The sequence below is a fragment of the Embiotoca jacksoni genome, unplaced genomic scaffold (genome assembly GCF_022577435.1).
Source record: "Embiotoca jacksoni isolate LCO1_2020_lvr unplaced genomic scaffold, fEmbJac1.0.p SCAF_22, whole genome shotgun sequence".
In the NCBI taxonomy this organism is placed as follows: domain Eukaryota; kingdom Metazoa; phylum Chordata; class Actinopteri; family Embiotocidae; genus Embiotoca; species Embiotoca jacksoni.
In genome coordinates, this window is record NW_027185363.1 from 3,262,561 (window position 1) to 3,288,753 (window position 26,193).

General features: G+C 39.5%; 2 protein-coding genes across 2 annotated transcripts in view; one reads left to right on the forward strand and one right to left on the reverse strand.

The window, feature by feature from the left end:
• LOC138203238 (collagen alpha-4(IV) chain-like) overlaps positions 1-7,270 on the reverse strand; it is a 25,783-nt gene extending 18,513 nt beyond the window's left edge. Inside the window, exons 1-3 of the mRNA XM_069157989.1 lie at positions 5,562-7,270; positions 2,285-2,378; positions 1,544-1,586 (exon numbers count right to left, since the gene is read on the reverse strand). Coding sequence (XP_069014090.1) covers positions 1,544-1,586; positions 2,285-2,325 — 84 coding nt within the window. The 5' untranslated portion in view covers positions 2,326-2,378; positions 5,562-7,270. The remainder of the gene's footprint in view (positions 1-1,543; positions 1,587-2,284; positions 2,379-5,561) is intronic.
• On the forward strand, positions 3,067-25,815 carry LOC138203239 (collagen alpha-1(IV) chain-like). The gene is made up of 50 exons (XM_069157990.1): positions 3,067-3,138; positions 5,043-5,096; positions 6,640-6,729; positions 6,904-6,948; positions 7,070-7,114; positions 7,230-7,292; positions 7,429-7,482; positions 7,642-7,668; positions 8,902-8,964; positions 9,528-9,572; positions 9,714-9,791; positions 10,500-10,553; positions 10,659-10,724; positions 11,772-11,816; positions 12,026-12,079; positions 12,288-12,329; positions 12,520-12,604; positions 12,797-12,832; positions 12,992-13,174; positions 13,565-13,654; positions 13,835-13,918; positions 14,047-14,117; positions 14,204-14,392; positions 14,547-14,718; positions 14,836-14,925; positions 15,105-15,212; positions 15,349-15,443; positions 16,809-16,959; positions 17,087-17,197; positions 17,414-17,578; positions 17,853-17,939; positions 18,122-18,259; positions 18,541-18,639; positions 18,739-18,834; positions 19,732-19,868; positions 20,005-20,131; positions 20,244-20,324; positions 20,563-20,661; positions 20,792-20,839; positions 21,359-21,541; positions 21,950-22,080; positions 22,426-22,498; positions 22,782-22,856; positions 23,042-23,167; positions 23,449-23,544; positions 23,923-24,132; positions 24,262-24,439; positions 25,099-25,213; positions 25,315-25,487; positions 25,737-25,815. Exons 1-50 carry the CDS (start codon positions 3,067-3,069, stop codon positions 25,813-25,815), a joined length of 4,878 nt encoding a protein of 1,625 aa, XP_069014091.1.
• The last annotated feature ends 378 nt before the right edge of the window (positions 25,816-26,193 follow it).

The following is a 26,193-nucleotide window of genomic DNA, read 5'->3' on the forward strand; positions in this document are numbered from 1 at the left end:
TGCAAGTGGTGTCTGAAAATAATATCAACTCAGGAAAAGCTAAACATTCACTTCCTAGGTGCATCAAGTTCATCCTGGAATTTTGCTGGTAAATAATTAGCCAACACTAACTAAATCTGCCTGTGGAATTCAAATTGGGTTTGGAACCTGATGAAATGTGTACACAAAGAGAGGCACGATGACAAACAGAAAGACATACGTAGACCGACACGAAGTTACATAAAAGTTCACCGACTAGCAGGTTCAGGAGTTGCACTGCCAGATATGTGACATCTCGGCTTATACTACATTTCTGGCTACTCTAGTAGCAGCACAATGGCACCACTGGTGTTCCCAAAAAAATATAGCTGTCATTAAACGTCACATGATGCTTTTCACACAAGATTCCAATGTAAGGTTAAACACCAGTAGTTCAGCATGTGATATGTTTTTGAGGATGTAATGGTGGTGTTTTATGGAACAGAATAATATCCTAATGTTTTGTAGAGCTGAATTACCATGTGTAAATGTATGGGAATAAACACTGAATACTGCTATTGTGTTACATTAGCTTCTACATTGTACATTCTCCTACTTCTTCTAAATTTATTACCAAATATCAACCGTGAAATGTGTGAAAACATATATTAGTAAGGGTGCGCCGATCAATCGGCCACCGATCACGATCAGCCATGATTCAGCTCTAAAAGTTTTAATCGGCGGTCTCAAAAAAGGCAGATCATAGGAAGCCAACCACATGGTGTAAAATGGATTCACCGGTCTGGCAGTACATCCAAATGTTTGAAAAAGTTTTTTATTTTTCCTATTAATAAAAAAGGATAAAGAGAGCGATATCCCCCTTCAAGCCCCAGGTACGAGGGCTGCTTTCTGATGGCAGCAGCAAAATGGTGACGTGAGTTCAGGTGCGAGCGGCTCTGAGACAAATAGAAATGTACCACGAGCTGCTCCTTGCATGCCATGGATGCTGGATTGCGCACGCAACATAAACCTGCGCATGCAAGTGCAGTTAGCATGGAAGTTGTAGTGGAATATGTTGCAAATGTGGCCTTCTAAATTTAAATACATTATGTATAGCGTTGTTAAAAAATAAATGAATGATGCTACATGACAAATAAAAAGTTTTGAATACACCCTTTGATCGGTATTGGCCGATACTGTTTCAAATAATTAGTGATCGGCCCCAAAAATCCTAATACGAGCACTAAAATTCAATAAATCAAGTCTGAAAATGTAACATAGTACTGGGTTGACAAACACACCACTAAAGTACAATTGTAGTCCAAACAAAAGTTGTATATTCTTAGAACATTAATGTTAATGTTATTGCATTTCATACAGTGGGTGTGAATGTTTCACTATTTGTACCATATTTAGTCTAACAAGGTGCTAGTCTTTAAAAAAAATCAAAGCAAAGTATTGAATATGTTCTAATCTGTACTTGAACTGTACATTGATTTTATAGACACACACGTGCGCATACACAAAAAATTTACAGTATTTCAGTGGTGATATTATGGATTAATGTGTGTGTACTGTGTCTTACTGCACTTAGCTGCTGCACAAAGATGACCAGGGCAAGGATCCACCTGTGAATGTAACAAATAGGTTAACTGTAAGTCTCATTAAGCCAAGCTTAAAGCTTAAAGCTTCCCAAACAAAGGTGTAAAGTAAAATGCTTGCTGGTCATAACTCTCATGAAAATCCCCATTAGCTTATGAGGTGTTATTGTTCTTGTGTGCATGGAAAACTGAACACCACTGACCCCAACATGCCTTCGAGTGGATAAGTAGCAAGAACGTTGTCTACCCCAAATTATTGCATTTGACATCGTAGTATGCAGGCCTACATGTCTGCAAGCCTTAGTGTAGTGAAGGTCAGAGTTTTGGCATACAAGCAATGCAGATGTGTATATCCGAATAAACAGGCAAAAAGTGTGTTTGTCTTCAGGTAAATAGACCAGCATGGAATGTGAATGTCATCAATATTTGAGACACATACACAACCATATGAACCTACTAAAACTTATTTTCAATGTAACAGTGCTCAATTACATGCAGGGATTTCCTTTTTAAAGAGAAAGTGCATATTTTGAAGCAAGTATTATATGATAATACCCATTGTCAGACGCAGGAATGTAGTAGGATATCATGCATTAAAGTTCAGTCACAAAAACTATAATTTGTTATCATCAGAAGATGCTATTAGATATCAAGATGATAATATGCATCTTGTGTTGCTTTTACTGAAAATAGCATATTACCAATATTGTTGCAGTGGGACTCACCACAGGGGGCACAAATGCACATCAGTAACTGAGGAGCTCATTTCTCATCTCATCAGTCGGCTTAACAGGTGAGTGTGGGCCTCAGTGCTGCCACCTGTGGACGATAAAAGGAAGCAAGAAACAGCAAAGACACCTGTTAGCCAAAGGCCAGTAAATTCCATACAACAGTGAAAAAATATATCCTTAGAGATAAAAAAATAAATAAATAAATAAAATAAAAAATAAAAAAAATGCATGCAAATTTGACCTTTTAAAAACTAAGAGTATGCTAATCAAAATGAATTGTTGGTGAACCCAGGCATTTTTCCAAATTATAAGTAGCAGTTCACTATAGACATAAAATATTCACAACTCACCTGAATTCAGAAGAACAAACGAATTTTCATGAATGTTTCAGTACATCCCAAGCAGCATAATCTCTCACAAGATTTACACTAATCTTCTCCCTCCGTGTCAGTAAAAGCCAAAGTGAGTAACTGACACTGTTTGTGAGCAGTGGGAGTGAGATGAGGAGAAGCGTGGGGTTGACCACATCGCTAAATTCAGACCACCTCCCTCATCGAGGTCAGGTTAAACAACTTCCTGGGCTGTCTCGTCTTTCAGGGCACTTGAACCCAGATTAAACTCTTTGGAGCAATTATCAAACATTATCCAAAGCACAGCAGTGGATGAGTGCCACATGAAAGCCGGTTGCTGAGGACGGCGTTCAAAAAGGCTTTCATAACCCCTGGGGTGCCTGACATTATTTCAGAACTACTGATGTAAAGGCAGCAAGAAAAGCCATGGGAAGGCAAGTGTTTGTAGTCCCACTGATCCTGTTTGCTGTGATGCTGATGGTGACCGAGGGAAAAAAGGTAATATGTTTCTTTTTTTTCCATTATGGAAAATGCATTGTAGAAAAATCATATTTAATTTAAGCAAACCCTTTACTGACTGTTGTTTCTTAATTTCTGCTTTGATTTCATAGGGCATACATATGGGACAGTGTCTGTTATGATATTTTTAGGATCAAACTTAACCCTCGTGTTGTCCTTGGGTCAAAATGACCCGCAGCTTGTTCAACCAAGTTCTATTTTATTTTCATATTTTTGGGGATCATTGGTGACAAGGAGGCTGTGAGGGTTTCTTTAAAGAATGATGACCAATGATCCCAATAAATATAAAAATATAGAAATAAAATAGAACTTGGTTGAACACAGCTGCGGGTCATTTTGACCCGAGGACAACAGGAGGGTTAAGTTGTGCTGTTATACTGCAGAGATTATTTTGTTTTTGAACTACAGTGGATGATTGGTGAACTTTGTTCAAGAGAAAACGGCATCACAACTGGATTGTGTTTCAGCACTGACAAAGAGCTCCAACAAGGGTTCCAACACTGACATTTTCTGTTAATATTTGTAGGAACCACTGTATCAGTAACATTTTAATTTGCTTGGATAGAACTTAATGCTGTTTACTCTTGTAACTCTCTAAGGTTGTGTAAAAAACACTGTTTATGGGAGAATAGCATTATTCTGCAACTTGTGTAGTTCCTGTTCTTTATGATGTTATCATCGTTCACTGCCTTAACTATAATATACAGCGCTGTGGTCTGTTAGTAACTGTAGCGTCTATGCTTGTCGAAAACATCTTGTGTTCTGTGGAGATGGTTTTTTGAAGTCTGTTCGCACATTTACTCACATTGTTGAAAGGGATGTGAGACGGAAAGCTGAGAGATATTTCTGTATAAGTAAAGTTTTCTTAAAAAAAACAAAAAAACTCTACTATACATCATTAGATTGATAAAGAAAATAAAAATAAACTTACATACAGCATGGGGCTATCATAACTGATGAGAAAAATCTACATTTTCATGTCATCACAGCTTAGCCGCTGTAATAGCCATGGAAATAAAATGCACCTCCTACATCTATAAGACAATGATTATAATGTTCAATTAATTTCATGCTTAATTATCATTTCATATGCACAAGGAAATTGAATTCAGTACAGTTAAAGGCCAGTGTATTAAATTTGCCAATAATAAGGGATATGAACCAGCGTTCCCCACTCAGCAGTGCCCTCTACAATGTTGAGGTGAATTGCAAATGTAATGCATCTGCAATAACTTTATTATAAAAGTAGGTTATAGCCCATAGCTGACCTATTATTGAGCCCACAGACAACCCACAGTGCAGCGAACTGTTTTATTATTTCTGTTGCTCCACCTTTTTAGTGTTAACGTCACTGAACCTTTTCCTCTGCTGATAAGCAATAATGTTTACAGCTTTCAAATTAAAGGTCTTTGTGTTGAGCAGAGACACAAGCGGTCTTTAACATCCTGCAGTAAAAGATGATATTTAGGCAAATTGCTTCCATAAGTCCTCCACTAATCATCAAGTAAACTTTATTTACCATGGGAATGACAAAGGATTGATTAACAGAAGGGTTGTCATATTCACTATTGATTGTGCTGTAATTTGGGTCACTCAAATCAGCACAATATCATCAGTAACCGTAGCCTGTAAAGTCAGAATCCTCGCATTCAACAGTAAAGAAAATAGGTGTTCTTCCACACTAGAAATGCTCAAGATTAGGGTGAAATAGAATTCCTGTTCAACCTCTTTTATCATCCGTTTCTTCAATGGTATTAATTGTTGATATAAATTAAATTGAGTTACTTGAGTGATGAATATGTGGACAGAAAAATATATAACAAATGGACAATAAGATATTAATTTTTTCATTTACATATTGAGAAATGTCACTTTTCTTTTAGTGTGTGTGCAATGGAAAATCAAGGTGCCACTGTGCAGGGGTGAAAGGCAACAGGGTAAGTGAATGATTTATTATTCATGTCAAACACTCAAATTCATCAGTGCTGGGGATTTTTATGAATGAGTTCTGCTTTAGTTTTAGACCAGATTTTTCATTTTAAATCTGTTTGCAGAGGGAGCAGAACGTGTGAAATCTCTTTTATCTAATATGGTTGAGACTCAGCAAAAAATCCTGTCACATGTCCATTTTGTGTACATGTATACAAAATGTGCCACTTCCTCAAAACACCAAAAGTGTGGAATGAATGAGAGGGATTAAAGCAAGATTAAGAGAGAGGAATCATGACAAATACCTTTAAAAAGTGGCATAGCAAAATTATACACTTTACTGAGATGAACCCTAAAACAAGATTAAGTATTCCTAAAAAAAAAAAAAAAAAAAGTTATTTTAGCCTTGAATCATTCTTGTTTTCTCTCATTTATAAAGTACTTGGAGCAACTGCAATGAAGAACAAACTTACGGGGTCAAAAAATGCCTGAATACTGAATCCAGAATACTTGGATGAATGAGGGCATACTATAAGAGAAAGAGAGACAGATGGTTTATGATTGATCAGATGAGTGTCTTCCAGGGAAAAGCAGCATTTCATTAACCGTAAAGCCACACCAAACCTGGTGCCAAAAGAGCATTATTTACCCTACTGCCTCATAAATAAATTGATTTTTTTTTTTTTTTTTTTTTTTTTTTTTTTGTGGACTGCTTATTCATTACTTGACAATCCTATTCTTCTTTGATTGCCTCTGCTCAGCTGCTCTCAGCGTAATGTCCCAGCATGGATTCACCCATTGAATTTGACCACCATGAAGTGGGAATTAAGCAAACACAGTACTACTGCGGCAATCACGGTTCCCACTTTCAGTCAAATGTCAAATTCCCTGACTTTCACTGACTAAGAAGCTGAAATTCCATTACCTATAATAAAAACAAAAAAAAGCTGCCATTGTGTTGAGCAGACAAGACACAGCGACATTTATGTTAAAAACAGACTGGCACCGTTTAACAGAATAAACGCATCCGCGCCGATATTGAAAGAAAATAAATACAAGTTTAAAAACTGGTTGCAGAGGCTAAGAATTTATTTAACAATAACGGTAATTAGCTCGCAACCTAATAAGCTACATTTTCACATTCTGTAAGTGACCACTAATGCAACCAAACATACGCAATGACAATAACTAGCTAACTAACATTATAGTTACATATACATGGAAAATATTACATTTTGATAAATGTCAACTCAAATTTAAACATGCAACCAAAATTCCCTGATATTCCAGGACTTAAAAAAATGATCAAATTCCCTGACTGGAAAAAAGTTTTTAAAAATCCCTGAAATTCACTGACCCATGGGATCTCTGTTCAATAAACAGTCACAAACAAAACAACTTCAATGACTGCATCTTTACGCATGTATTACTCGCAATATTTACAAATAAAATGTCAAATTTGAATTTGCACATGTTTATGGTCTGTCTACCCACTCGTCTCCGTTTTTCTGTCTCACCCTCTCTTTCGTTCTTCTGCACACACAAACACAGGGACACAAAGGATTTCTAGGAGATCCAGGTCTGCCAGGGTCACAGGGCCTTCCAGGATCAAATGGTCACCCTGGGCCAACGGGACCAAAGGTGGAGTTTCAGCTGAGCTTTCGTGACTCTTGCTCACTCTGACTAATTCTGTAATCCCATGGTCTCCAGTTGTGTAGAGACTGTGATAAATGACACTTTCTAGTGTACCTTGACAATTGTATTTGTCGTCTCACTGGATCACTAAGATTAATTACAGGTTGCATTCTTTGACAGGGCAACACTGGGCATTATGGACCAATGGGACCAAATGGCGATCCGGTAACATACTCTGCGCTGTCCAAACTTGTGTTTATTGGGTAATATTGGGTTTTCAGTTAGTAACACCAGCGTGCATTTAAAAAAAAAAAAAAAAATGCTATTTTTGCTACTGTCATTACAGGGACCTGAAGGCAAAGAGGGATTTGCAGGGTCTCATGGCTTACCAGTGAGTTCTCTTATTGTCCTACTATACGTGTTACTCTGTTCACTGCGGACATGTATGTTACTGCAAATGTTTTATGTCCGTTGCTTTTTTAATTTCTATTAATATTCTTTTACAGGGTGCTCCAGGCCTTCAGGGGGCTCCAGGTGCCCCAGGGGCCCCAGGCTGCAATGGAACAGATGTAAGTGAATATTACATATTTGTAGTGATATATATATATATATATATATATATATATTTGTACAGAACAGAACATTTTGTTATATATTAATGCCAAAAAAGTTTGTAATAGTTGATCCCAACATACCAACATATAGGGAGAAGATGGACTTCCTGGCTATCTTGGGGCCAATGGTATTGATGGACTCCCAGTAAGAATAAGTATACATTTTGTATCATTATTATGAGGTTAGATACAGTACTTTGGCCCGCTACACCTCTCATTAACTTCAGTCTTTTATTTTTATTTTGTTGGCCCATCCTTAAATCTACCACTAACTATGTTTTTTCTTTGAACTTTGCTTTTGCAGGGTCCACCAGGTCAGCCTGGACTGAAGGTAATAAAATGTATGCTGCACTTCTCAGGGCCCTTTGTGAAGTACTTTTCGTGTTTAGGAAAGGTGTACCTGCAGAATCGCTTGGCAATGACTGACTTTTAAGAGGCTTAGTAGCAAGATCCTGATGCACCATGAAAAAACCTGCATGATACTGCACTAACAGTGTTTCCCCAAGCTCCCTGAACAAATTTTGTACCTTGTCCATGTGAGACCAATAACTCGTTAAACGATTTTCCATTGTTTTTCTTTGTAACTGTCAAGTCTGTCCTTCCATTTTGATCTGCAACAAGGATGGTGTTAATTCTCAAAGCCAATTATCTGGACAAAAACTTTTGAGAACAGTTATTTTTTTATTTGAAGGCGTAACAATTAGTCACTACCATTTAGTGTTACCAGAGTGTGCATGAACAGACCTTCAAATCATCAGACATTAAGGTTAAGAATCGCAGGCTTTGCCGTAACGTGTGGATGTAGAGTCTGTCACCTCTCTATATCTGTGGACTGACAATAAGCATTTACTAGCCCGCTCATATAAATTGCGTGTGATGGGCGTCAAAAACCTGCAGTCTTCCAAATTACAGCTTTGATTCCATGATACTTTAGAAAAAAAGTCTCATTCTCAACACTGAAAAGATTTGTGAGTTTGGCAAATAATTGTCCGCATGTAACTACTTAAAGTTCTAAATCTGTGTTGTCATGTCTGTGTAATTGCAATGGATGCTTTGAACTAACATTGCCCCATAAGCTTATTGAAATTGTTTACAAGCGGACATCTTTGTGAAACAGTTTGCCATTTGTAACCTTTGATCTATAAACAGCAAACGCTAAGAAAGAAAATGTGTGTATTCTATTTCTGAGCACATGCATGCGTCTCAAGTGCATAGAAGCGTACAGATGATTGACAAAGTCTACAAAACTAAAATATGAACACCTATGAATTATTATTACATCTTTAATCCATCTATTTCACAGGGTGAATCTCAGGTATCAGTTTATTCAAAACCAGGGTCACCTGGGACACCAGGGAGGAAGGGAAATACGGTAACATTACACATACATATATACATGCATACATACATGTGTGTGCGTGTGTGTGTATATATATCATACATATATATACACACACACACACACACACACACACACACACACACACACACACACACACACACACACACGCACATACTGTATGGTTATACGTTCTATTAAACTAAAATTTCCCTTAAATTTCAGGGAGATCCAGGTTTCCCTGGAGACAGTGGACCACTGGGGGACCCTGGACTACCGGGATCTGCTGTGAGTGAGGTTTCTTTTGGTTGAGTGCATTTAAAACTTTAGACAAATTAGTTATAACTGTCCATTTTCTTAATGAACAGGGGTCTCCTGGTCGTAAAGGAGCTCCAGGATCTAAGGTAATGCTGCTGAATATTTCTTGGGATGCGCGTGTACACGTTTCACAGGTTATATTGTGAGAATGAGTGCGAGGTACTTAAAGAGTAGAATCACTGCTGCAGGGCTTTTTTTTCCCTTTAGTGCCGTTATCAGTACTAATACCATCAAGTCAAACAAATTCCTGACTGTTGCTTTAGTTACTACCACTGGTTAGCCACAGTGCTCATTTATCAGTAATAATGTTGCGTGAATATCTATATGCACTGCCATCTCCAAGCTACCTGTGAAATAATCCCAGACAGTTAATGGTGGTGACAAGAATATATCACATCTGGGATGTCATTTTATAGCAATGAGTGGGCGCAGTCATTACAGAGTGTTAAATGTGGGAACTGACTGACGAAAAGGAGTTCTGAGATCGGATCAGTTATGCAGCCAAGTTTGATTTGCCTGCTTTGACCCCGCAGGGACAAGAAGGCATAAATAGTGTCGCAGGACCACGTGGACGAAAGGTAGTTTCATTTTTTTTTAAGACAAGAGGATGTTGAACAGATTGCATGAAATTGTGCCATATTTCTTTCAAACCATTTCTGCCATAACATTATGTGTATTGTGTTTTTCCATTAAGGATGATCTTAATTTCTTTGATGTAGGGGGTACAAGGCCCATCAGGCCTACCAGGACCACCAGGTCGCATTAGGGAGTATTTTTCAGAAGGTTACGCCTTAAAGGTACAGTAACAATAGCAAAAATATATTCTTCAGTGTGGTGTTTACACAGTGTATAAATAGGGGAAATGGTAAAACAATGCCATGGCTGCCTTGATAAAAGCCCAATTGAGAAATAGTATGTGCACTGGAGACAACGCTATTCTCACCATGTTTTCACACGTCAAACTTAAAATTAAACTCAGTGGCATCACACTTCATCACCTCAACAGTTTCAAAAAATGTTGTTGGCTGATTGAACAGCAACCCTCATTTAGTCGAAGTTTAAAACACCAGCAATACAAAAAGGCACATTTATTTTAGTAAATGGAATAAGTAAAAGAAAAAGGAAAAAAAAAATAAGATTGCTGAGAGAGGCTGCTGGTGAGTTGAACTAAAAAAAATGGCCTTCCAATGTGTCTAGTTCAAACCACACCTATGAAATAACCGTGCTGTGTAATCAGCATCTTCATCTTCATGTGGCACACTGTCGGGAGGATGGATTATCTTGGCAAAGGTGAATTGCTCACTAACATGAATTTAAAAAAAATGTGTGAACAGAATTTAAGAGGAATAAACTGTTTGTGCACATAAAAGAAGTCAGAGATCTTTCACTTCAACATGTGCAAAATGGGAACGGAAAAAAAGTGTTGCATTCATATTTTTATTAAATGTATATTGCCCTGTCACTGCAGTTACTAAATCATAACCTGAAGTTATGTTCTCATTCAGGGTCTAAAAGGAGACAAAGGAAACGTAGGATATAAAGGCTGCAAGGGTGAACCAGTAAGTTCCTCTTCACACCAGTGACACTATTTGACATGACACATCGACACATTTTAAAATAAAACTAGTTTTCTGATTATTGTCCTTATTTTAATCTGCCATCAGGGAGACCCTGGTTATGGCGATTTTGTAGAAGGAGCAAAGGGTGACAAAGGACACCCGGGTCAAGCAGTAAGCTACCTACTTTATTCCATTCATCCTGGCCTTTCAACTGCCTGGTCTGATTGTGCAGTACACATGACTTGTGGTATACTAAAAATGTTTTTTTTGAATGTTGCACCATATTTTTCTCTCTTTATAAAATGTTGTACTACTTCACTTTACATTGAAGGCCTACCAGTATCAATCAGATACTCCCACCAGAATAGCTCAAGAAAAAGGATGATCAGCAGAGGGCAGTGATTCACCATTTACTCTGTTATTTGCCATTATATATGGGAAGGAGAGGAAAGAAAAGAGGACCTTCATCATTTATCTATATTCATAATTCCATCCAAATTCTTTTGTTAGAACAGCAGACAGCATAAATCCAAATTCAATTGCACAGTATTATCACTCTCCCCTTAAAGATCCTCTTGCACCACCCAAAAACAGGACCTACAACAACAACTGCTATGAAACAAGGAAAAGGGTTCAACTCAAGTACTACCACCAAATCTCAGCCTGATTACACACTCAGCTTCAAAAAAGCCAACAGGGCTATGGTCAGTCTGACATTTTCTCTCTGAATATATCTAATAATTGTTAAACATTGGTTCATCAAAGACATCACACATGACTGCGATTTTGGAAGCTTAGCCTGACCTAACATAATCATACTTCACCCTGAAAAGCTAATGTATTGTGCTATAGGCATTAAACAATCCTTGGAGCTACCTGTACCCTTTTAGAGGATATAGACAGAGTTTTCTTAAAAAGGCCAATTTTACTGCTTCTCATTTAACACAAAGACAACGAGGACATCTAAGTTGTTATCTGAAAACTGTTGTCTTTTTTTGTTGTTGTTGTTGTTGACAAAAATGTTCACATGAACCTGAACTGAAGCACTGCTCATCTATTTATGTATATGTAAATCCCTACTGTAGATGGCTTTTAACGCAGCCTAACCACAAGCAACTTTTTTTATTGGGAAAATTTACAAAAACGTGCATGATGGTCTTGGTAAAGACAAAGCAGGGCTTATTAAATCCTCACTGCTGCACTTCATTCTCCTTACAGGGAAAGCCAGGGAAGGATGGGGATCCTGGACAATCAGGATTTAGGGTATTGTGTTACTGTGCAATGAGTGTGCGTGTAGTGTGTAAAGTTTTTATGTTACGCGTGTATGGTGTGTGTGCGAGTGTGTGTGCGAGTGTGTGTGTGCGTGTGTGTGTGTGTGTGTGTGTGCGTGTGTGTGCGAGTGTGTGTGCGAGTGTGTGTGTGTGCATGTGTACTCACTGAGTGGCTTTTGAATACAATATAGTTCTATTTAGGGAAGACCTGGACTAAAAGGTGAACCGGGATATCCAGGGACACCAGGAAGGCTGGTTAGTTATCCCTTTAATTACCTATCAATCAGATTATTTTTCTAATTTGTATTTAAAAGGCACAGGGTAAAGATGCATAGCTGGTGGTTTCCCTAAATATATCGGTTATAATCTCTCACTTTACATTACTTAAAAAAAAAAAAAAATTAAATGTTGGTGGGTTAATAAAGCTTTGTATGATGCTTCATTTGTGTACTCCAATATTTAGGGTGAAAAGGGAAATAGGGGTCCCCCTGGACCGCCTGGAGATGTGAGTTTATTTCAACTTTTCGCTTTGTAATCCTTATTTGGTCATTTTTTGCTGGTATTTTCACTGTGATTTTTACAAGCCAAAGGAGAGATCCATTTTGAAAGTTTCGGAGCATGTGCTGATGATAAAAGTACAAATGAATCCAGCTATTCCTATTCTTCCAACACACCTCTTGTGGTGTTGTTTACAGATATATGGGCCTGTGATTGGCCCCTTTAAAGGATACATGGGAGATCCTGGACCTCCGGGCACACCTGGGCTCCCTGGTCCTCAAGGTAGATGAACACGATGTTCTATGAGAAAGAGTGAAATAAGAGACAAATGAATTAGTGCAGCAAACAGCAAAGTCGGTGCCTACGAAAATGTATTTCTAGCAAATTGTATGGGAGTACGGTTTAATAAAACAGCAATTACTTTCCTGCAGCAGGCACATACAGAAACAACAGAAGCTACTTTTATTTTCTCAGGTCCTGTGGGAGATCCTGGACCTGTTGGACTTCCAGGTGTGCAATGAAGCTATTTTCATCTTATTTATCTCTCGTATCTACCTATCACTAAGATGTTTTAAATGTTTATCTCAAAGTTACAGTATACAAAGGTATGACTGTTGGTTTCACTATATACATTATCTTGGTCACAGTCTTTCACTTTACCTTGCACAGGTTATGGATCTGGGACTGGGTCTTATGTGCCAGGCCCACGTGGTCCCACTGGATTTCCAGGCCCTAAAGGGGACAGTGGTGACCCTGGGGATATTTATAGAGGACTACCGGGTCTAGATGGGGATCATGGTGATCAGGGGCCCACTGGGGATCAGGGCCCTCCTGGACCCCCTGAAGACAGAAGTATGTGAAAATATTATAGCCTCATCTGAACACCAAAACAGCCGTATGGAATCTCACCTATAAAAAAAAAAAAAATTTAAAAAAATTTAAAAAAAAGAAGCAATAACTCTCTTCCTCCATCATCTAGGTTTTCAATGATCTCTGTCTTTTATTGTAAATGTTCGGGAGGATTTTTTTTTTTTTTTACAAGGCTTTATATATTTAACAAATGAGCCAGCATGGCACAAACTGACATCAGTAATTTAGGTTGGATATAATGGTTTAATTTTTTTTTGGTAGGCACAATTCTGATCAGTCAGTCATGAGCCGATAAGTTGGATTTCTCAGGTAACAACAGAAAAGCACCGAAAACATTGGGAAACTAATCAACTGTTATTGTATTGCCCTTAGATGTCAATATTACCAAGGGTCTCCCAGGAATGAAGGGAGTGAAGGGTCTGCCTGGACCTATGGGATATGATGGGATATTTGGAAAGAAAGGTGGGTAATTAAATGCTGTTCATAAATAAATAGCAATTAACTAATTTCACATTCTACCAATACCGGTAGATTATGTGCAGTTGTTGCTAAAGGTTTCTGGAAGTCTTTTGATATTTAAATGTAATATTTAGTGACCAAAATTGGACTAAAAAAAAAGTGCAATATCCATGCATTCTACAGGAGAAAAGGGGGAGCCTTGTTATGAGTGTAGTTCACCTGGACTTCCAGGACCACCGGGTCCCCACGGACCACCTGGCCCTCCTGGTAAAACCATTCACTGCATGAAAACACGCAGATTGAACTCTGTCTGATTTAGTTTATCAAATTCCACATTCACTTTTAGTGGTAGTAGTGGTATAAAACTGAAATATGGACATTTGTCTGTCACTCAGGTAATAATCAAGGACCAGGCGAAAAAGGTGATCCAGGCTACCCAGGACCTAGAGGCTCACCTGGAGGACCCGTAAGAAAGTCTACCTTAAAAACGGGGTTTTCTGTATCTTTTTGTTTGTTTTGTTACAAACACTTGTAAACAGATGTCCTCCATAGGGTCCCATTGGTGAAACTGGATTTCCAGGCCCTACAGGACAAAAGGGAGACTTGTATTTAGACAGGAGTCGTGGGGTAAAAGGAGAAAAAGGAGACCCAGGATATTCTGGCAGGCCTGGTGCAGATGGTCACCCTGGGCCTCCTGGATTATCAGGTCGAAAAGGCAATCAAGGACCTCCAGGGGATTCGGTGAGATGTTTTTGACAGACTTAACATGCTATTTTTTTGCCATTAGGTGTCACATTTGATGCTTCGCATTTCTTAAATGTCATGCCATGTGCAAGAGCCCTCAATGTAAGTAGTTTCAGTCATAGCCGGAACAAAATCTCTGTCCACTTTCTAGTATCCCAGCCCTGATACGAAGGGAGACCGTGGTCCCCCAGGTCCACCGGGGCCTTTAGGCAGAACGGGACCGGTTGGCTACCCTGGGCCAGTGGGATACGGACCTGCTGGGCTTCCAGGAAATAAAGGAGATGATGGGATTCCTGGCTTTCCAGGACAGCCTGGAATTCCAGGTGAAGAAACACATGGAGCAATATGCAGTTTAACAGAATACATTGCTATATAAACACGCATTTAGACAGACTGACAGCCATGCCTTGCCGTTGACCGTTTTTCTCCTTCATGTGTAGGCCAAAAAGGGGAATCTGGTCTCATCATCATCAAAGGACTTCCTGGACCACGAGGATTAAAGGGTCGGCCAGGCTCACATGGAAGCCCAGGTAAGCGTGGCTGTATGTTTGGTGGAATGATTAATAAGCGAAGGATGTGGATGCATGTATGTGTGCGCAGTTATGTACGTATATACGCACAGTATGCATGTATGTGTTGATGTATGGTCTTTAAATGACCATATAATAGGAAAAGGAAACATCTCTCATACTTACTATCCAACATTCAGGTTATCAAGGGGGACCAGGAAGCCCAGGAAGAACAGGTTTTCCAGGACAGAAAGGAGAAAGCGGTGACATGTCAACTCCCGGAAGGCCTGGAATCCCAGGACTGAAAGGTAATACAATTGAGGTTAAGCAAAACACACTGTAAATAACAGATTCCAGTTTCCCAGATCACAAGGTCAATTATTAGTATTACTGTATTGTAAATGTATCATTATTTTTTTCTACTACTTTATTCGTATTGTTTAGGTGCTAAGGGGCAGCCAGGTGACCCAGGCTCTCCAGGACATGGCTCGCCTGGTCGGCCGGGTCCACGAGGCGTTCCTGGTCGTACAGGACTGAAGGTCAGAAGCATAGACAATATTTATTAGATTGATTGTTCACTATACAGTACTAGATATCCTTATATGTACGTTGTAGCACGATATTGGCCATTACGTGAAAGCTAAATAAAAGGTAAAACCGAATGCATCCATTGTAATTCAGACTATGACGGTTTTGCACTATGTATACTGAATGTAGTTGAAAAACAGGAAAAATGTGTTCCTGATATGGTGTAATCGGTTTGTGGTGTTAAATTAGACAGTGACAAATGAATCTGATAGCATTGGATCATCATTTTGAGAAATAGACTTTTCTGCTTTCTTCTCTAGAAACAAAGGATATGATTATTAACACTCACTCCATGTGCAAATATGGTGCTAGTGTCAGCAACTATTTAGCTTAAAGACTAAAAATGGGGGAAACAGCTTGCCTGTATCTGTCCAGAGGTAACAAAATCTGACTACCAGCACTTCCAAAGCACACTAATTCTCCTGAGTTTTGTAATCATTGTGAGGTTGCCTGACAACCAGGAGAAGCCAAAATCGTATCCTGGTTTTGACTTACATTGAACATGAGAAACCTGGTCTGTATCTCTATTTACATGGTCAATACAGTGTCCAGATTTCTGACCTATATATAATTGTCGATCATCTCCATCAATATGTTCTTTACCAGCAGATAATATCCAGAATAAGATGTTATCATGAGCAAAACATGATCAGGATTTGCCAAAAATGAGACCATAAAACCACAACATGTTGTTTTTACACTTTTTTTGTACATCTTAAAGACACAAAAACATGTTAAGTGAGCTGTTGAGATGCTGGTGAGCACATTAAGTGATGCTGCCTGTGGCTTTGTATTTATCCCACAGTGGTATTAATAGTTCCATTGAACTCTTGGCACAAAAAAAAAAAAGAAAAGAAGCAATAAGTGTATTTCAAAATTTTGATTAAGAAGCCAAGCAGAAAGTGGGACTTTTAACAATGTAATGATTACTGATTCAACTTTTTATGTGCACAATAAAGTCATCACTAAAGATATTACTAAGTATGGAGCGTCCATTTAATTGGTAGATTTTGTGTCTTTGAAGCACTTTTTGCCTGCACAAATGGTTTATAAAAGCATAATGAAAGTTGACAGACGGAATAAATTGAATTCAGTGTACAATAAGAAGAGTTCTTCCAAAGAAACAAACAGCTGTTTCAGTACCACAGGAAGCTACTAGCGGTCTCACAACAGATTTCAATGTGTCTATGTATTTTAAAGTCAGAAGTCTTAACAGTTTGCCTTAATTGTTGCTATATAATGTCCTACTGGACATACAATGACATGTGGGAATGTAAACATATAAATAATGAACTGTATATTTTTTTTATTACCAGGGTGATGGTGGTCCAGGATACCTTGGCCCTCCAGGCCCCCCAGGACGTCCCGGGGAAGATGGAGCTCCAGGTCCAGCAGGTGATGGTGGGATCCCTGGCCCACCTGGGGAGCAAAGACCAAGAGGCAATCCTGGATATCCAGGAGAAAAAGGTTATCGTACACTAAATAGAAAACTGTACCCCTTAGACAGATAAGACAATTTGATAATATTGAATGGTTGAATCAGACATGTGCATAAAAACATAATTTATTCTTCATTATTTGATGTTCCCTGCAGGAAGAAAAGGTTCTGTAGGTATTCCAGGAGAGCCAGGCGGCAAAGACTGTAAAGTTCCTTTACCTGGACCAGCAGGACCACCAGGACCAAATGGTTATCCAGGACATACAGGTCAGTTTACACTGAAGTCATGTGATGTACTTTATTGTCAGCTGGTGAAATATAAAAGAAAGGGAAACATTATCCTCTATCCGTTACGTATCATCCCAGTAACCCAATACAGCTGAACAAATGTAAAATAATTTGTAAAAAAAAGTATACATGCACATTTTTCACTCATTTCCTCTGCTTTCCACCTTGATTTTGTCTCGATCTCACTTTTCCCAGGTCCTAACGGTTTGCCTGGGGAGAAGGGAAATGCAGGTTTGCCTGGGTTCGGTCGTCCTGGCCCTCCTGGTGATCCCGGTTTTCTGGGGCCATCAGTCCCAGGTCCACAAGGGCTTGCAGGACAAAAAGGGAAAAGGGGAGAAATTGGACTGCCTGGTCAACCAGGTGTGATATTCTTTTCTCCGACAGGCCAAAACTCGCATTTAATGATGTTTAAATTCTTCAATATGTGATAGACATGAAGTCGATGTTTTCACATTTTACTTATCAGTATTCACCACCTTAACTGTGTCAATGACAACAAAATGTCTTATCAGAAAACATCACTTTTTACTTTAAAAAAAAATGATACAACACTTTTATGAGAACTTAGGCTACAGCCTTTGTAATTATACAATGTTAAAGTTTGTCTTTGAGCAATCCAGTTGGGTTTTGTTAGGACCGAGAGGAGACCCTGGACCAGATGGAATAACAGGATATGGACCAGAAGGACCACCTGGCATTATAGGACCACCGGGTCAAATAGGTAACACAAAGATGCAAACACAATCAACTTTAGAGCTATCTATTACACACATGTATTAAATATACATAAATTAACAAAGCCACAAAGTCTCATGCCAGAACTGAAACAATATGGAAGTTCATTGTGGTTGTATGTGTGATTCACAGCAGTGGTGAATCTAAAGCCCTTATGACTGTTTAAAGGTGACCCTGGCCGAGATGGAGCCAGGGGTTTCCCGGGTTCCCCAGGAATGGATGGGGTCCCAGGCTTGACAGGTCCTCCCGGGGTTCGATTACCACCTTCGAACATAACTGGGGAACAAGGAGACCGTGGCCAACCAGGTAAAGTCTGTTCATTAAAAAAAAATAATAATAATAATAATTTACAACCAACTGTGAGATTGAGATGTTTCACAAAATATAATTGAAGTGTTTTTGGAGAATTGCTTTTGTAAAATTTGTTAGTTGAAATAAATAGACTTGAGACCTTTTCTCTTCTGTTCTTTAAGTGCACATACAATTTTTCTTAGACAGAGCATTGCCAGAGACGTACTGTATGCTAAACTGTGTAGCTTCGCCTGTATTACGGAGAGAGCATTCTAAATTTAACTGTATTATGTCAGGTCAACCTGGTCTACCTGGTCCCAATGGAGATACTGGAAGAACTGGAATGAAAGGGGAGAGAGGACACAATGGGGGATCAGGGCGTCCCGGACCAAAGGGTTAAAATGAATTTCACATTCATAGCGATTCATTTGTCAGTATTTTGGCTGAAATCTTTTTCTAAACTGCATTTCTGCCGTGTGTCTATATATTCCCAGGTCCCCAAGGTGATCCAGGTTTTGATAGATCAGGGGTTATAGGAATTCCAGGACCTCAAGGAGAGCCAGGAGACCCAGGATTTATTGGCCCTCTGGGTAAGGCTTACATTTTAGTTAAGGGCCATACACACTTATTGATTACATACAAATTAACGCTAATGTTACAAGTTAAAGTTCCTATCAACTTAAAAAAAAAATGTTGGCCATCGTTCTCTCGGATATTTGACCTTTACTGTGCAAAGTGATGTTCGTTCAAATTTTGTTTGGTTTTCTTTAATACTAGAATGATGTTTTCAAACGGGAAAGTTTGTCTCACCTTAAATTTGAGGTTAAGTCGTCTCGGCTCAAATTAGTGATAGAAATAGTATACGCAAGAATCGTGAGTATTACCTTGTATAATGCTGAATCCATTTACAAATGTCATGAATAAAAACATTTGTAATAACTTCCGTTTATAACGTTAAGTTGATGGGACAAAAAAAGGTGGAACTCAACCATGAGGGCATAGTGCAGCACCTGGACAGTGTACAGTTTGCACATACTAGAGTTATCTTGTAGTTGAGATTCCCAAAAGGCAAGCATCTGCATTTTATAATTAGTATTGCAAGTCAAAAGAGATGTATTTTGTTAATACTACCCCATCACCAACATATTAATGTTAGTGGGGCGGAGCATCTTACAACTGAAACCGGCCGACTGACACTCACACTAACATTTAGTTTTGAAGAAAAAAAAAAAAAACATTTAATCAATTATATTAAGCAGTAAATTTTACTTTCACTGCATAATTTTCATATAAAGGAGAAAACTGTATGATGCTTCCAAATGAATGCAAAATAAACAAAAGCTGTCACATGATTTTTCTCTGCATTTTTCCGTTAGTCAAACTATGACCCTCATCAAAACCGATCCCCTCAACTGTTGGTCATGTTTCATTTACAGCTCCATAGGCAAAGTTTAGAAGAAAATAACTGTTCGGTTTGATCTTTCCAGGGTACAAGGGAATAAAAGGAGATCCAGGATATCCTGGAGGGCCAGGTTCCAATGGTTCTCCAGGTTCACCTGGTTATAAAGGAGTTACTGGCGAGCCATACTATGGATATGGATCACCTGGACGAGTAGGACAAAAGGTAGTGATGACTGATCTAAAAAGTCTTTGTAACTGATGCAGAAAAACAGAGTCCAATCTAGAAAATTTCTAAAATTTGAAATGACTATTTCGCTCTCTCACTCACCCTCACTCTTTATGTTTATCCCTGTCCTTAGGGGGAAAAAGGTTCAGAAAGTACTTTTATGAAGAAGGGTCAGAAGGGAGAACCTGGTTTTGCGGGGCCAGCAGGTCCACCAGGATATCATGGAGACAAAGGAAACCCAGGATCTAGAGGAGAAAATGGTTACTGCCACTGATCATGAAAATTAGGCCGTTTATGATGGATTGTAGGTTCTTTTGTTTCACACTTTATTTACCTATCCACTGAACTCCTATCCCCATCCTGCCATTCCAGGTCCGCCAGGCTATCAAGGGCCAAAAGGTTTAGATGGCCCTCCAGGAAGAAAAGGACCACCAGGACCTAATGGACGGCCAGGCAAAGCCCTTTTGTCCTCTACTAGATAGGAAAATAACAAAACAGAACAAAAATAAATAAATAAATAACCAAATCAGTAAAAAAAACAAAAAAAAAACATTTTAAAATGTAACCTGCTGTGGTACTGCAGGAAAGATTTGAATTGGTCAGGTAGTACTTTTCATTAATACATTATATTCAATTCAAATTGAACTTTTTTTTACTTACCTTCCATTTTTTTTATATTCGTTTGCCTCAGGTGACCGGGGCCAGTCAGGTGTCAGTGGTGGTCCAGGTCCTAAAGGCGACCAGGGCCGTGATGGGTTCCCCGGGCCACGAGGGGAGAAGGGGGACACAAGTAAGACAAATCCTGCATGTAAAGTCCTCTATGGTTTTATGCAGAACAGAGATCTCTGTCACAGCTAATGGTACCCTCAAAGTTATGGCTGCAGTAAAAACTCACCTATCCTTGTTTCTTTTCCCTGCAGTCAATTTAAAAGGGATGCCTGGGAGGCCCGGTGAACCAGGTCCCAACGGTGAGTCACAGTTCAACGACATTATCCTTTGCAGAGCAGTACCTTTTTGCAGTTCTTTTTTTATTTGACATTTTCATTTATTTGTATATTCGAGCTTCATTTGGACGTTTTTGGGGGATTTTAGTGGACCCAGTAGAATTTGCCTTGCTTTCTTAAGTTTGGTGCGCAAGCTTTACTTCAACTTGGGAGCGGTCCAGAAAGTAGTCCTCTCATGTTGCAAAATGTTGTAATTACTTAAAAAGCAATACACTCCACTGACTACAAGTCAGATAATGAAACAGGTTCAACATTTGACATGATATTGTGTCATATGTTGCCCATGTAAGTATTATTACATTTAATATTGAAGGAGGCATTTCATTCCCTGATAATTTGTACATAATATCAAACAATTCATAGAGTTTTAAACACTATTACTTACAAAACTACAGGGTTACTACAGTGAATCTCAATGCAAAAAAAAAAAAAAAACATATTCCTTACTACTAATTTGTACTTACTGCTCTCTCTGTATTGTAGGTGATCCTGGAGACCGTGGTCCTCCTGGCCTGCCCGCTTTCGGTGGTCCTGGAACAATAGGGGACACAGGACGTCCAGGTCCACCTGGCAGATCAGGTCCAAAAGGACAACCAGGAAGAGAAGGGGCATGTGTTCCTGGCTCTAAAGGAGACCCTGGCCACCCTGGCAATCATGGGAGCAGAGGTGAGGATGTATTACTGGAGGACGGACTCGCATAGCCATTTTCTGCAAGTAATTCATGCAATTCAAGTCTACAATCTTAGGACTCATTAGCATGCCAAGCACTCATGAAGAAATCCCTCTTTGGAAAATTAGCAATTGGATATTACCAGATGTTGGCGTGTATCTTTTTTTCTGCATAGCATTCAAAGGTGTTTTAGGTCTGAAGGATATTTTCTCACATAATTCACTCGCCATACGGACAAGTTACCTTTATGCCCACAAATGCTCAACTATAAAGACATCTGTATCATCAGGCCTTTGTTTTTAACCTTAGCTCATAAAAATCTACATGCATTTTGATGTTAAAGTAGTACAGTCCATTGGTTTTTCTTAACTTTTATTACCAATCTCTGTCTGATTTCACTGTAGGCTATCCAGGCCCACCTGGCCCTCCGGGTCCCACAGTGCCTGGGTTAAAAGGAGACAGAGGGGACCCAGGTCCTTCAGGAGGTCCAGGTTATAGTGGGGCCCAAGGAGATCCAGGCCCTCGGGGACCACCTGTAAGTGATTATAGCGGTGGTATTTTGACAAATGCCTGGAGAAAGGAGATGCAGGTCCAGTGCTTTGGATATATACTGTTTTTGCCTCTTTTTTTTTCCACTAAGGTGCCATTTTCTTTTCAAGACAAGGTTTTAAAATTTACATAACAAAATGTGTGCTGGCAGCACACACTAAAAAGAAAAAAAACAACAACACTTTCATGGTTTTCCTTTGGAATCATCTGAACATTAAACTGAGCCTCTAATATTTTGGTCATGGCTATACAGAGTTCCAAGTCTTCAAACTGTCAGTGCAATATGTAAAGTCTAATCTTTGACCTTCCATTGTATAATTTGCCTCCCCAGGGTCCAATTGGCAGACCTGGAGGCCCAGGGCCAAGAGGTCACTCTGGTCCTCCTGGATTTCAAGGGCCGCCTGGTAATCCATCATTTCATTTTTAGCCTACAGATTAGATGCACTCTTTGAATTCTTACCCCAGACAAAGTATGATCTGTTACCACAAAAGAGTAAGAGTCCACAACTGATTAACGTTTCCACAGCAGAGATGATGTGCAATGGGGACAAAGACTAGAGAAGAGAAAAAAAAGAGGATTCATGATGATTAATTTGACTATTTTCTGATAGACGATAAACTCAATTTATGCAATAGAATGTGAAGACAAGCCAATTCCCTTGGAATTTTCTATGAACTGTGTTTTAGGTGACAGAGGAGACCCAGGATACATCCCAGGCCCGCCTGGTCCTCCTGGTCCTCCTGGTGTCCCAGGACATCCAGGTATGGCAAAAGTCTGTCTTACTGGGAATTACAAATATTTCACTTTTTTTGGATATTTGAACACATAACACACGATTGACATTTTACTGATTCTAATCCAGACATTGCAGAATATTAGCCTTGGACCACAGGTATTATATACTTTGGAAAGTAGCTCTCTAACTTGTCCTGCTGTATACCTACAGGCTTGAAAGGTCAACCAGGATTTATCAAGTGGATTGTTGAACCAGGACCTCCTGGCTCACCTGGTCCACCAGGCCACCGAGGACCAAAAGGGGACCCGGGTCCATCGGGACCATCAGGCCCTCCAGGTTCAGATTTTTATCTTATCTCTGCAAACTGATTTTAGAAGGCTAGTATGTTTTAGTTCTTGCCATATTATTTAAAGCAATGCCAATAATACTGCACTGAATTTAGCCAGTTAGATACCTTGCCACTAATAAACGGGCATTTATTGTCAGAAATATTGTGTTGCTCTTTGCTTGATATGTTACATATCCCTTTATGTTCAAATATTTTTTGTTTCTTTGAAAATGTATGCCAATTTCACCAATTACCACTGTGACACTGAACATTTCATTTTCTGTCCCAGGCCCAACAGGTGTCAAAGGAACACCTGGTTTCAGCCCACCTGGCCAGCCCGGATTTACTGGCCACAAAGGAGACAAAGGAAGCGTGGGACTGACAGGTGTGTTCAAGTGCATTCATGTGTGTAGGTTAAAATGTGTATTTGCGTGTTCTTTCTAATGTTTCTCTGAGCAAATTCCTATTGTCACATCATGGTTCAAAACCTGAAATAATCCAGGTTCTCTGAAGTCCGAGTTCAGCTATCTGCAACATGACCCTCAGCTTTGTTGGGTATTACATTATGTGGATGGTACGCCTGCAAGGTATTTAGAGACGTTTCCTGCCAGTACATAGTCGAACAGTCGGTCCAACAGCTCAAGTTAACAGTGACAAAGACTGTGGAACATCCCCCGCCCCTTCCCCAAAAAATTCCTTCAACAAAATTGCCCACACGATATCACTTGGTATTTCACTCTACATGTTGTTCTTTAATCTGCAGGCCCAGAGGGCAGACCTGGAAACCAAGGCCAAAAGGGTCCTCCAGGTTTGCCCGGCAGCACCGTTTCAGATTATGTTGATGGTTTCCTGATCATCAAGCACAGTCAGAGCATCCATGTCCCTGACTGCCCTTTTGGGACCAGCCACATCTACTCTGGATACTCCTTTGTATTCATCAACGGAAATGAGAGAGCTCATGGTCAGGACCTTGGTAAGAGCATGGAAACCTTCATAACAAGAAATGATGTGACTATTCTGCATCATAAATGTAAAAAAAAAAAGTCTGTCTTTGCTTAGGTCATCATCTGACACTTTGCCAACATTTCACACTGTCTCTCAGGCACCATGGGGAGCTGTCTCCCTCGTTTCTCCACCATGCCCTTCCTGTTCTGTGACACAGAAAGTACCTGCCGCTATGCTTCTCGCAATGACTACTCATACTGGTTGTCCACTGACACGCCAATGCCTGTCGACATGGTTGCCATCACAGGGGAAAAGCTAGCCTCTTACATTAGCAGGTGGGACCACAGTGTGCGCGCACACACATTTATATACAGATTACTGTATCTTCTAGGGATGGGTCATGATTGTCCACTTTTTAAATAGTCATTAGAAAAAAAAAAACATCTAATATTTTATGAAACTATAATCTTGTCGTATTTCCCCCGTTTCTACCGGCTCCAAGTAGTAATGCATTACTTCCGCCAGTTGGTGGCGGCACCGAAAACAATTCGACAGCAGTCAAAAAGTTCTGTTGAACTCCATCAAAATTAATAAACGAAAATGGCTTGCTATGCAAACTCTGACAGCTAAAACTGGTATATCATACGTCTACAAGCCAATAAACAGTCATTTGAGAGTACCAGTGGCTAGCTTTGTCACCAGACAAAGTTTGATGTCAGACATCCAGCGCAAACACCGGCCAGATGATAGTTACAGACAGGCGAAGGCGAGGGTTTTCAAAGTGTAATGGCATTTGTTGAGCCAGATTTTTTTTGGCATCTCACTCTTCCTCTGTGTGTAGCGGTGACATGGGGCTCAGGGTGGGGTCTTGGAATAAAGGTTTTTTGGTAATTGAAAAGTAAAATTGATTCTGATTTACTTGAGCAGAAAATGTTCCCTTTCACTCCTGCATTTGGAACATTAATAAGGGTGTCTGTTTGCATTTATGGTTTAGGTGTTCAGTGTGTGAAACCACCTCCAATGTTCTAGCCATCCACAGCCAGACAACTCGGATACCAGAATGTCCCAGTGGCTGGGAATCTCTGTGGACTGGGTACTCATTTGTCATGGTAAATAGACTTTTGTTTTCTTTTTTTCTACTAAATCCCTTGATATTGTAATGTGCCATTTCCCAAGCTGTTTTTTCTACTTTAATCTTCACCTGTTCTAGCAAACGGGTGCAGGAGCAGAAGGTTCCTCTCAGCCTCTGGTTTCTCCTGGCTCATGTCTGGAAAATTTCCACCGAGTGCCCTTTATTGAGTGTCACGGCAGGGGGACGTGTAACTACTACCCTGATTCCTATAGCTACTGGCTGGCCTCTCTGGACCCGAACAACATGTTCAGGTAAACTGTGCACGTTTCTGTCTAGGCAGTGGTGGATGTCTCCACTCCATAGTTTGAATCAAATCTCAGAAGTATATCTTCTGTATTGCACCATATTATTTGGTAACTTACTGCTCATGAATCACTTTAACATGTTACTTTTTACCAAGCCAGTATACAGCCCGAAGCCCAAATTTGGTTTGGATTTATTTATTTATTATTGTTACCTTCATAACATTGCACCCGTGTGTTTTTTTTTCCCCCCTACAGTAAACCAGTTCCTCAGACAGTAAAGGGACCTTCTCTTCAAAATGTCATCAGCCGTTGTCACGTCTGCAGAAAACTATAGCAACTTGACATACTTGACAGTCAAGGAGACAATTTTTCATTGTCCTTTATAAGATAAATAATGTGAGAAATGTGAGATAAAGCCGTACTGTATAGTGCGTGGTGTATCAATTCTTTTTCAAACGGGTCTAATCATGTCATGTTTAAGAGTCTTCAACCAAACGGCCATCATCCTTGATGGTGGTTGTATATTACACAAAGCCATTATATCCTGCAACCATAGTGTGCCACAAGTGTCTAATTATTCCAGTCGTACACTTATTAGTAGCAGCTAATAGGGATAAAAGGTAGAATCGTGTGAATACTAAAGATGACAGAGAGATTAGCATTTTACTTGTTTCAACTACATTCTCCTTTTTCACAAACACTTTTTGGTTTC